Below are 13,041 nucleotides of genomic sequence, written 5' to 3' on the forward strand. Positions count from 1 at the left end.
TAAACCCAACAGATATACTGTTATAATTATTATTATATAACCTTATGTCCTTTAAAAGAAGGGAGGATACATATAATTACAGGAAAATATAATATTTCTGGTATTCTTTATTATTTCATATGGATTTGAGTTACTGTCTGGTGTCATTTTATTCAGATAGCTCCTTTTCTTCACCAACTTTTGTGCTATTTTTGTCATTTATCTTTACATGTTACAAGTCCCATATTATCATTTTAAAGTTACTGTTTTATGCAACTGTCTTTTAAATTAGTGAAGAGAATAAATTAGGAAAAACATATATTTATACTGTCTTTTCTAATTACCTATGTGATGATCTCGATTCATATCTGTTGTTTCATGTTGACTTGAGTTACCGTCTGGTGTCACTCCTTTTAGCCTGAAGAAATTCTTGTAATATGTCTTGTAAGTCAGACCTGCTGGCAGTGAATTCACTTAGTCATTGTTACCTGAGAGTGTCTTTTATCTAACATTTATTTTCCGAAGGATGGTCTTGGTGGATGTCATATTCTTAGTTGTCAGGTTTATTTTCTTGAAGAGCATTTCATCAGGCATCTGACTCTGGTATCCATTGTCTTTTCTAATGAGGAGTCATCTGTTAATTGTATTACGGTCCCTTTGTACAAGATAGTTTTCAAGATTTCCCTTTGTTTTTCCTTTTTTTCTTTTTTTGGCTTTTAACAGTTCAGCTATGATGTGACTAGATATGGATCACTGTGCTTATTCTGCTTGGTATTTGTTGAGCTTCTTTATGTGCAGGGTATGGTTACGCACCAAATCTGGGAAGTTTTGCACCGCTACTTCTTCAGTTATTTTTTCTGCCCTTTCTTTCCCTTCTTTGACTATCATTACACATATGTTCATAGTTTAATGGTACACTCAGGTCTCCGAGGCTCTGTTCATTTTTCTTCACTTTTCAAACTCTTCACATGGGATAATCTCTATTCATCAATCTTCAGATTCATTGATTCTTTCTTCTGCCAGTTTCTATCTCTCCTACCGAACTCCTCTATTAAATGTTTTCATTTCAGTAATTGTACTTTTCAACTCCAGAATTTCTATTTAGTTCTCTCTTTTTTTATTGAGATATGGTTGATGTACCATATTATATGTTACAGGTGTACAGTATAGTGATTCACGAATTTTTTTTTTGTCTTTTTAAGGCCACACCCACGGCGTACGGAGGTTCCCAGGTTAGGGGTTGAATCAGAGCTGTAGCTGCCAGCCTAAACCACAGCCACAGCAACATGGGATCCGAGCCACGTCTGCGACCTATACTACAGCCTACGGCAATGCCAGGTCCTCAACCCACTGTGTGAGGCCAGGGATCAAACCTGTGTCCTCATGGATGCTGGTCAGATTCATTTCCACTGAGCCAGAATGTGAACTCCGTGATTCACAGTTTTTTAAGGGCTATACTCTATTTATAGTTATTATAAACTATTGGCTGTATTCCCTTTGTTGTAAATATATTCTAGTTCTCTTTTTTATGATTTCTATCTCTTTATTATATTTTGTATTGTATAAGTCATTGTCATCACACTTTGTAATCCTTTAAATGTGGTTCCTTTTTAGCTCTTTGAACATATTTATCATAGCTGCTCTGAGGTTTGTCTACTAAGTCTAAAATCTGGATGCCCTCAGAAGGTATCTGTGGATGACTTTTTGTCTGTGTGTATGTAGCACGTTCTCCTGTTTCTTGGCATACCTTATGAATTTTTGTTTTTGCTGTTTAACACTGGACATTTTGACACTGTATTGCAGGAACCCTGTATTCCAGCCCTCCACAGGGTTCTACTGTTGCTGCTGTTGTTTGTTTGGTGACTTGCCTGGCCTAGTTCTATAGTTTCTTCCCCCTCCCTATAGCCACTCATGTCTCTGCTAAGTTGTTTTAATTTTAAGCCTGAGCATAGTTTAGTGGTCAGCCAGTAGTTATCGAAAGTTGTGTTTAAACACCTTGAGCTAGCAGGCTTCTACCCTGTGCCTATGAGTCAGTGTGTGGCTTGGGTAATACATTCAAAGTTCAGACAGTCTGCAGGTTTCACAGTCAGCCAGGGTCTCTTCTGACTTCTGCTGTTCTTACGGAGGTTCAGTAGGTTTTCTTGAATAAATGCTTCTCAATTTGTTATACTTTGATCAATTTTCAGAGTTCTTAAGAGATTATTTTTGATCACTTTATCCAGTTCTATCACTGCTTTTTATGGAAAGGATTTACTGATCTCTTCACGCAGCCGTTCTGTAAATCCCATCAGACCTATATTAGAAGTTTTTCATCTTCCTATATTCCACCTATACCTTTTTTTCTACCTGAAGTCTAGAGTGGTTTAGTTTTTTCTTTCCTGGCCAGCCATTAAAAGAAATGTCAAACATTTGGGAACCAAGTGAAGGATACCCCTAAAGAAAAGCTAGCTTAAAGTGTAGGTATTTTATTTTTCAAGTCAGGAATTTTCATGCTAAAAACTCTAGTATAATGATTAAAATGTGTGACTCGATATTATAGGTTCAGCTAGGTAATACTTTTTGTGAATGCTATATATTTTGGATGGTTTGTTTACTTAATGGACATATTTTTTGCTGTGCTACTATTAATTTAGAGTAATTTAACAAATCCCAGTAAAATGTATTTAAAATTATAATAGTATTACATCATAATACAAGACTTCTTTAGATACGTAAATTATTTGAAATGTTGAAGTTTTAATATATTTTTCTACAGAGACACGAGAATATCAAGTCAAAATGGAGATTGTTATTTGAGCAATAACCCACATAATATCTTAGAGGAAGGCTAAGAATTCTGAAGAATCTCTGAACTTAATTTCAGTAAATTAAAATATTTATAAATCAATTTTCTCATCTTTGAATGAATACTATCTTTGAGGCTTTAACTTCTGAAAGCATTCTGCTTGACAGATGAACCTATCATAGACCTTTGTGCCTTATTTTCTTCTCTTAAGTCATTTGAGTTGTAAAAGCCAAACTTATTTTTAAAGTTGTGGGTAATTGTCTTTGCTTTTCTTTAAGTCTTATAGCAATAAAACTTCACTCTAGCATTAATTGCAATTACTTTTGTAATTTGACAGGAATATTTGAGTTAACAGATCATAAAAAGCATCCAGCAGGAACTATCCATGTTATACTTAAATGGAAATTTGCTTACCTTCCACCAAGTGGAGCCATAACAACTGAAGACTTAGGAAATTTCATAGACAAAGAAGAGTCTGAAGTTGTTCAAAGACTACCTCCAACATCCTCTGTTAGCACATTAATTGTAGTGAGTAACAGTGACTTTGAATTTCCTGTAACACTTAATAAAAAGCTAGATAAAAGAGAAACGTATCTAAAAGCTATGCTTATCACACTCAGTTTGACGTATTGGTTTATCTTAGGCACCAAAACCTAAACCAAGACGTTTAGCCCCTAAAGATAAGAGGGTGTCTTTTGTGGATATCACCCCACATCAGCATTCTGTAAGTAGTAAACACTCAAAATACTGATTTTCCCCCATAATAAATATTTGAAGTATATGATATAGTATACCTTACCTGATTTAAGTGGAAACAAATAAAATACTTCTTCCTCCTTTAAAATGTTAACTTTGTAATTTGGCACTGTGAGTGTAAGTGTTAAGTGTTCTTACTCTTTGATCTAAACCCTCCTTTGGCTCCGTATCTCTCTCCCGGTACTGTCCCAATCCTCTTCCCCGTATACCAAAAAGCAAAACAGAACAAAACTCTCCAAAAATTTGCCTTACTGCTCTCTCTCTTTCCTCATACTGTTTCTTGCTCCCTCTAGTAAAACGTCACCACTCTTGCTAAGGTCACAATGACGTTTACTGTGCCATATACAGTTGTCATTCTCAGTCCCCATCTTAATCTCCCAGTGACTTCTGACACAGTGGAACACTTGCTCCTTTTTCTCTTGGCCTCCGGGATACCATACCTACGCTACCGGGTCCGTTCTCCTGGACCGTATCTCTAAGTGTTGAAGTACCTCAGACCTAGACCTCTTCTCTTTCTTGATCTGTAACTATGTAAAGAGATCTTGTCCAGAAAAACAAAACAAATGAACAAACATAAGGAAACAGAAACTGAGTTGCAGAGACAGAGTACAACTGTGGTGGCCAGAAGAGAGAGAGGTTGGGGGAGGAAAGAAATAGGAGAAAAAGATCAGGAGGCAGAAACGTGCAGTTGTAAAAGAAATGGGTCGTGGGTATGAAATATGGGGAACATAGTAACTGTGGAATACCTTCGTGTAGTGACGTAACGAGACTTACTGGAGTGATCATTTTGAAATGTAAAGAGATACCAAATCACTGTGTTATGTAACAGGAACTAACATAGTATTATAGGTCAGTTATACTTCAAAACCAGGTAGGCTCATAGAAAAAGAGATAGGTGTGTGGCTAACAGAAGCAGGGGGTGGAGGTGAGAGAACTGGATGAAGATGGTCAAAAGGCACACTCCTCTAGTTATAAAGTAAGTGCTAGAAATGTAACATGATAAATATAATTAACACTGCTATATGTTATGTATGAAAGTTTTTAGGAGAGTAAATCCTAAATGTGTGTGTCTGTGTATATGTAAAAATCTTAGGGTGATTTGAGATTTAATAATAAATACAAAGTAACATACATGTGTGTTTTCACATTAATATAAGGAGACCTCTACTCCTCCTAAAGATATGAAGGAAATTTCACCAGAAGTGGAACATACACCAGAAATAGAAATCAGTATGCCAACTGTTTCACATATTCCCAAGGTACGTGTTTGTATTAAAGTGATATTGGGAGTTCCCTTGTAGCACAGCAGGTTAAGGATCTGGCATTGTCACCACAGCAGCTTGGGTCCCTGCCATGGCACAGATTCAGTCCCTGGCCAAGCAACTTCCACATTTCTGCAGGTGCAGCCAAAAATAAATAAATAAATTTAATTACTTAAGTTATTTTGAAAGGTTTTTTAAAAGACTTTGTCTTTGCATTGACATGGATCAAGAAAGCATATCATTGAAGTTCCCTTCATGGCTCAGTGGTTAACAAACCCGACTAGAATCCATGAGGATGCGGGTTTGATTCCTGGCCTCACCTAGTGGGCTGAGGATCTGGCGTTGCCATGAACTGTGGTGTAGGCTGACCGCTGTAGCTCCAATTCGCCCCATAGCTTGGGAACTTCCATATGCCTCAGGTGCAGCCCTAAAAAGCAGAAAGAGAGAGAGAGAGAGAGAGAGAGAGAGAGAAAGAAAGAAATCATGTCATTGATCATATTTTTGTAAATGACTTCCTTGGAATAGAAAGGTCAAAAAATATGACAAGTATAAAAGCTACAATTATGAAGATATTAGTAGGTAGTAAATACACGTGTGAGTTAAAGTATAATGTAAAATTTATTTTGAGATTATGCTGTTTTATTCTCAGTTTATAATCAGATTTTAATGTATGTACATATTTTCATTTGTACAGCTTATGTGATTATTTTCTAATGAATTATATTTATATTGCATACTTCTATATTTATATGCCTTAATTATCATTCAAGTGCTTCAGCTAGTACACTGTAAATGTGATCTAAACAATAGTATATCAGTATGCTTTTGTTTCTTCAGGTTTCTCAGGAAAACAGTATCGATAAGCTTAAAGAGAAAACTGAGAAAATGCAACAAGTAAAAGATGATGTGTCTTTACTCTCTGAGGGTCAGCTTGCCAGAAAAAGTTTGACTTCTTCTGAAGATGAAACAGAAATAACTGAAGAACTAGAACCAGGAGGTGACTTTCTTCATAAAATTAACATATCTGCTTAACTCTGCTTTATTTACCCTGTTAGAACACGCATGCCTCATTGAACATCTTCACTTAATAGTGACCCTACCTCATGATAGCTGTTTCTTGACAGAAATGATGGAATATGTCTCAGTCTGGTCAGCTAGTCAGGTGGAATTATTGCTTTTCTTATTTCAACGTGGCATACCACAACAAATGCAAGTTATTATTGCTGACCATGTTCCCAGTTTATATTTTAAATGGCTTTATATTCTTTTTGGGCTCAGTACTATTATCTGGGTTATTCTAGAAGACTTGACTCTGTAAAAATTTAAAGAACTCAGACCAAAGAAAGATAACTTAAAAACACAGTTTAGGAGTTCCTATCATGGCTCTTTGGAAGCGAATCTGACTCGTAATCATGAAGACGCAGCTTCGATCCTTGGCCTCATTCAGTGGGTTAAGGATCCAGCATTGCCATGAACTGTGGTGTAGGTCACAGACACAGCTCAGATCCCGCGTTGCTGTGGCTGTGGTGCAGGCCGCTACAGCTCCAATTCAACCCATAGCCTGGGAACCTCCATATGCTGCGGGTGAGGCCCTAACAAACAAACAAACAAACAAACAAAAAAACCCACAGTTTAATTTATATAAATATATAGAAAAGGCAAACTAAAGTATTATGACAGAAAGCATTTAGATGGTTGCCTAGAAAAGGACAATTGAGAATAGTAAACTACAGAAGGAAAAAGATTACAAGGGGGCATAAGGAAATTCGGAGAGTGATAGATGTGTTCACTATCTTAATTGTCGTGATGGTTTCACAGAATTATATTTTTGTCAAAATACGTATTTTCAAAATGTAGATACAAATTTGGCACTTTAAATTTGTGTGGTTTATTATTGTATGTCAGTTTAACTGCAATAAAGCTGTAAAACTTTTCAAAATGTTTTAAAATAATAGGTATAATTTTGCCTTTGCACAGTAGTATTAAGTAGGCTGTTAGAAAACGTTATTACCATGTTCTCTCTTTTAAAAAATTGTTTTTAATTTTGGACTAGAAGCAGCTGTATTTTTATTTCCTTTGTTTGTACTAAAGCTAAACTTGAAATTTTCTTTTTCCTCTTTTCTAGAATGTAATCTAAATGTGAATACCTTTGCTGCTAAAAAAAATCCAGACATGAATATCATATTGTTCTTTTAAGGATGTCCTTCGAATGTATGCTTATTTCTCTCTATTTCATAGGGTACAAATACAGTTGTATATTGCAATGTAATTTTATTTTTTAACAGATGAAGAGGACAAATCAGCTTCTGACAGTGATGAGTGTATTATTCCAGTTCCCATCTCTAAGAACGTCAAACAGGTCAGTAACCTGATACGTTCTAAAATAAAGCTGCTTTTCATTCATAATATATCACTCTTCATATATGAACATCTTGTGTGTGTGTGTGTGTGTGTGTGTGTGTGTGTCTTTTTAGGGCCACGCCTGCAGCATATGGAGGTTCCCAGGCTAGGGGTCTAATCGGAGCTGTAGCCACTGGCCTACACCACAGCCACAGCAACATGGGATCCAAGCCACGTCTGCGACCCACACCAATGCTAGATCCTTAATGCACTGAGCAAGGTCAGGGATCAAACCTACAACCTCATGTTTCCTTAGTCAGATTCGTTTCTGCTGTGCCACGACGGGAACTCCCCATGTATGAAAATCTTAAGGCAAGATATTTCTAGAAAAATTTTAATGTATTATCATAATCTTAACCAGGTAATCATCTAGTACAAGAAAATTTTCTTTACAGTTTCATTATATAATGGGCCATACCATGTAAGCATTATTTTGAGTATATGTTAAGAGTACCTAACACCACTAGCTTCAGCAGTTACTTGCTAAAACCAAATGACTTGGCCAACTTCTTTTCAGAACTATTGTACAAAGATGTATTAAATCTAAACTTTAAAGAACTCAAAATGTGAGATTTCATTTAAAACTATAATAACTTACGTATATGAATTCATAGACTATTCATATCTATATATGTCCAGTGATAAGCTATTAAAGCTATTTTATTCTGCCAAAAAAATAAACCTTCTTAGGAGGTAATTAATTTCATATAGATATACTGTGCTTGTTTTACAGTGCGTTGCTGAAGAGTAGTATGTAAATTGAAATTTTGAAAATTATATTTTAATTTACAAAGGAAGTATACCACTTACCAGAGCATTTTTCTTTGTAAAGAGGGCAATCATTTTTGTAAAGTAAAAAACCCTAGCTTTTTCTATTCATCTATATTGTTTCTTGAAATGATTAAGTGTAATTCTTTTATTAGAATCTCAACTTTATTTATAAGAATTGCAATACTTATTTCAACTCAAAATCTTACACTTAGATTTCTTCTGTGGCAGCAGAATAAGGATCTGATGTTGTCTCTGCAGTGGCATAGGTCGCAGCTGCAGCTGGGATTTGATCCTTGGCCCGGGAACTTCCATATGCCACAGGTGTGGCTGAAAAAGGAAAAAAAAAAATCTTACATTCTTAGCTTTCTCCACAGAACAGACCCACAGAACGAAACATTTCAGTTGTCACAGATGCCTCCACAAAATAGAAAAACCCATTGTTTCTGTGGTAGATAAACACAAATGATTAATAAATACAAACAGAACACTTCATCTGTCCAAAGTTTTATTATCATAATATGATTATTATAACATCATCAAACCTATAGCCTCCTGACATATAGAATCTTTATCGTTCAAAATTGATAAATCAAGGAAGGAATCTTGCGTCTAAGACTTGTAATTGTAGCATTTAGTTCAATTCAGTTTAATCCTTTTGCTTTGTCAAATCTGAAATTGTCAAATTATTTAATCAAAATATATTTATTTCAGTGAATAGAAATTCTCTACCCTCTACTAGGAATTTTGACAATGTAAATCAATAGGAAAATGAGTACCTTGTATGAGATTTAGCTTTCTAGCCATTCATATTAGAGTTTTCCAAAAAAAGCAGACCCAATAGGATAATATATATGAAAGAGGCTCTTTTATAAGGAATTGGCTCGCATGATTATGGAGAGTATTAGTTTCTAAGACCTGCGGTCTATGAGCTGGAGACCCAGGAGAGCCAATGGCTTAGTTCCAGTATAAGTTGAAAGACTTGAGAACTAGGAGAACATATGGTGTGAGTTCCAGTCCAAAAGCAGGCAGACAGGAGACCTAGGAAGAGTAGATGTTTCAGTTCTGTCCAAAGGCCAGAGGTAGGCAGAGATCAGTGTGCCAGCTTAAGGCAGAAGGGTTCCCTGTTTCTCAACCTTTTCAGTTCAGGCCTTCAACTGATTAGATCAAGCCCTACCTACGATAGGGAGTATAATCAGCTTTACCCCAATTCAGATGTTAATCTCATCCAGAAACACCTTCACAGACTTAGTCAGAATAATGTTTGACCAAGTGTCTGGGTATCCTGTGGCCCAATCAAGTTGACACGTAAAATTAACCATCACATCGTTTTACTAAGACTCCATTCATTACATCAAGAAAGAATAGTAAGCCTGCAAGCCTAATTCAGCGATTTTGTTCTCACATAACTCACATTTCTTTCTCATTAATTCTTCTGAAAGACGCTTTGCATACTTTGTCAGGTTTTTTTGAAACCTTATATGATTTAGCCTTTTGAACATACAAATGTGAGAATTATGTACTGAATCAGTCCTCAGGTCTAAGGGATAGCAAGCGATCCCTCCCTAAGATCCTAGGACCGGTACCAAGGGATGTATTTGTCTAGTCAAGCTACAAACAGCACTCATCTCTCTTGTTATAACTCAGTGATTCCCAGGAATTCAGTCTGTGGTTTGTGATCACTCCTCCCTAAGGAAGTAAACATGGTATATTCTGGCCCTGTCCTCAGGGAACATCACATTAATTGGAAAATGTGTTCATGAAAAGTCAGTAATTCAGCAGTTAAATTACAGTATAAAACAATGTCAGGAGACTGTGCCAATAATTAATAGTCAGATATCTGAGCTAAATAATAAAGCTGTTTTGGGCCCATCCTCCTCATTTTCCAAATGAGTAAACTGAGATCTTAAAGTAACTTGCTAACAGTCATGCTACTAATTAAGGAAGTTCAGAAGAAAGAGTGACTTTTTTTAATAGACTTCATAGAGGATATGCCCATGAGCTGAGCCACCCTCTTTCTCATGTGTTTCATGTCTGCTTTTTCTCATTTTAGGCCGACTCTTTCTGTTTCACTTGCTTATTGCCCAAAGATGGCCACACAGAATGCCCAGCATCAAGGAGAAAGCTCTGATTAGCCACACCCAGCCTCTGGATTGGGTCTGTCTCTATCAGTGGTGCACCCTTGACCCATTCAGCTGTGGTCAGTCACATATTAGAAAGGAGTGTCCTCCTTTAACAGTGAAACCTCCAAAATGGGGAGAAAATAATGTGCATTTCTAGTAGTCAGGGATGCACATTATGTTTCAGAAATCAAGAATACATTAAGTGTAATGGAAAAGAACTGAAACATAATACATATATTCACATATATGTATAACCGAATCCCTTTACTATGCACCTGAAATCAACACAAAATTTTAAATCAACTATCCTTCAATAAAAATACAATTTTACTTCAATTAACTAGAACAGCCTTGCTGTATAAAAGAATTGAAGGCTTCAGTTACAATAGAGAAGACCTGGATTTTATGCAGGAGATACTAGGGAGACATTGCAACAGTTAACGTTATTTTCCAAACAGGTATTCATCATCTAAAAGTAACTTACATACTATGGGAAGATGTTACCTAAATATATCATCTTAGACCAATGATTTTCAACTGGGTGCAGTTTTGTCACCTAAAGGACATTTGGCCCTGGAGACATTTTTGGTTGCCACACTGGGGGGGAACTGCTACTGGCATGAAAAGTCAGGTTAGTAGTCAGTTTCTGCTGAGCATGCTGCAAAAGACAGGACCCGCAACAAAGAACTATCTGCCCCAAAATGTCAATAGTGCTGAGATTAAGAAACCCTATATCAGACTTTCAGCAGAATCATGTGAATGTTGACAGCATTGCTAGATCTCAGTGGAATTGTGTGTTACTGTTAACAAAGAATAAAGAACTTTGATTTAACAAAGAAGTTTAGGGAGTTCCCGTCGTGGCGCAGTGGTTGACGAATCCGACTAGGAACCATGAGGTTGCGGGTTCGGTCCCTGCCCTTGCTCAGTGGGTTAACGATCCGGCGTTGCCGTGAGCTGTGGTGTAGGTTGCAGATGCGGCTCGGATCCCGCGTTGCTGTGGCTCTGGAGTAGGCTGGAGGCTACAGCTCCGATTCGACCCCTAGCCTGGGAACCTCCATATGCTGCGGGAGCGGCCCAAGAAATAGCAAAAAGACAAAAAAAAAAAAAAAAAACAAGTTTAGTGAAAGAAATATTCCTTTAAAATGTTCAACTAATTCTGATATACACATATATTTTTCCTTTGGTGTAAACTGGGTTTTTTTCTTATTACTTCCAGAAAAATAATTTATGTTACTTTGCTTCAGCCTAATACAGCCTTCACTGTCATTCAAAATGTGGTTTCCTGTAGTGGTTTTAGATGCTGTCTCAATAGTGTGACTATCATTTAAAGCAAGCACCTGTTCTAAGCAGTGCTTTATGCCTTGGTAGCCACTGATCAACTCCCATGTGCTTTTAATTTTTTTATTATTTAATTAAATTAATTAATTGTCTTTTTAGGGCGGCACCCATGGCATATGGAGTTTCCCAGCTTAGGGTCTAGTCGGAATTGTAGCTGCCAGTCTACACCACAGCCACAGAAACACGGGATCCATCTGCAACCTACACTACAGCCCACAGCAATGCCAGATCCTTAACCCAGTGAGTGAGGCCAGAGATTGAACTTGCATTCTCATGGAAACTAGTCAGATTCGTTTTCGCTGAGCCACAATGTGAACTCCTCAACTCCCATGTGCTTTTAAAAATTCTACTTTTTACGAAGTTTCTGTCACGGCTCGGCGGAAACAAGTCTGACTAGCATTCAAGAGGACACAGGTTCCAACCCTGGCCTCGCTCAGTGGGTTAAGGATCCGGCGTTGCTGTGAGCTGTGGTGTAGGTTGCAGATGCGGCTCAGATCTGGCGTTACTGTGGCTCTGGCGTAGGCCAGCAGCTACGACTCAGATTCGACTCCTAGCCTGGGAATCTCCATATGCTGCCTGGGCAGCCCTAAAAAGACAAAAATAAATAAATAAAATTTCTACTTTTAGTAGAACATACTGACCAGTATCTCATGTTAATAGGTGAAATTTAGTTTTGTTAAATTATATAGCAGATATATAAAAATTTGAGAGAATGCAGTGTGTGGCTTGTCCTAGGAATCAGAATAGTTTTAGGATGGGCCAAACCTATGGCAAAAATGGGCAGCCCCAGGAGAAAATGGTGAAAATATAGCCCTGTCCAGAACATTGAGGCCCCTGTGCATATCAGCTGAGGAGGTGGAAGCCCATCCCGAAGTTCTATGAGTAGCCAGTGAGAATTTTTAAGGGTGAGGGAAGAAGACCACTCATTCATTAAACAGGTAGTTAGTGAGTATTTACCATGTCCCAAGCCTTAGTCTGGGACTGAGATTTAGCAGTGAATGAGAGAAATAAGTCTCTTGCTTTTATGGAGTTTACACTCTTGCATCACATTTTAAAAGATCATGCTATCAGTCATGTCAAGAGTAAATTAGAGACACAGAGACTAGTTTAAAAGTAGTTAAATAACTCTACTCTGTGGTTATCTCCATCTTGTAGAAATTTTTTAAATTGCCTTTACCAATAGCTATAATGTCACAAAATTGAGACTAGAAGTAGTGTCCTAGATAAATATCATTTATGCCAATTACACTATGAATTTGAATTATCTGCTGCACTATGTAAGCAATTTAAGATCATCCCATTTCTTTTTTTCATGTTATAGACTCTGACAGCTCATAGTAATTTCTGAGAAATGTTGATCCTTAAAAGGAATCTAACAGATTTCCCAGGACTTAGACATATTACTTGGTTCTTCCTCTTTTCTTCGTGTCTGTGATGTATAATTAATCATAGATTACTTCATTTTGTTTCATTTCATTTACAACATTTATGAGCTTCACTTTGTCAGAATGAAATGCTTGTCCCCTCCTTTCCTTTCCAAAGTGGCATAATTAGTGTTAGCATCTTTTTTAACAGGCTACATAAAGTTTAGTGGCTGGATTAAATCAAGTCATTAACATAATGTGCTACC

General features: G+C 36.9%; 1 protein-coding gene across 3 annotated transcripts in view; it reads left to right on the top strand.

The window, feature by feature from the left end:
- The window catches only part of RPGRIP1L (RPGRIP1 like), a 96,240-nt gene that overhangs the window by 53,713 nt on the left and 29,486 nt on the right, over window positions 1-13,041 (top strand). For 2 of the 3 annotated variants that reach the window (XR_007136258.1, XM_047789789.1), the window contains exons 18-22: window positions 3,102-3,292; window positions 3,408-3,488; window positions 4,678-4,779; window positions 5,620-5,779; window positions 7,068-7,141. Coding sequence is in view for 2 of the 3 variants with exons in the window: in XM_047789789.1 (XP_047645745.1) it covers window positions 3,102-3,292; window positions 3,408-3,488; window positions 4,678-4,779; window positions 5,620-5,779; window positions 7,068-7,141 (608 nt within the window). In the remaining variant the exon portion in view is untranslated. The remainder of the gene's footprint in view (window positions 1-3,101; window positions 3,293-3,407; window positions 3,489-4,677; window positions 4,780-5,619; window positions 5,780-7,067; window positions 7,142-13,041) is intronic. The other variant, XM_047789790.1, reaches the window with a different exon arrangement.

The sequence above is a fragment of the Phacochoerus africanus genome, chromosome 8 (genome assembly GCF_016906955.1).
Source record: "Phacochoerus africanus isolate WHEZ1 chromosome 8, ROS_Pafr_v1, whole genome shotgun sequence".
In the NCBI taxonomy this organism is placed as follows: domain Eukaryota; kingdom Metazoa; phylum Chordata; class Mammalia; order Artiodactyla; family Suidae; genus Phacochoerus; species Phacochoerus africanus.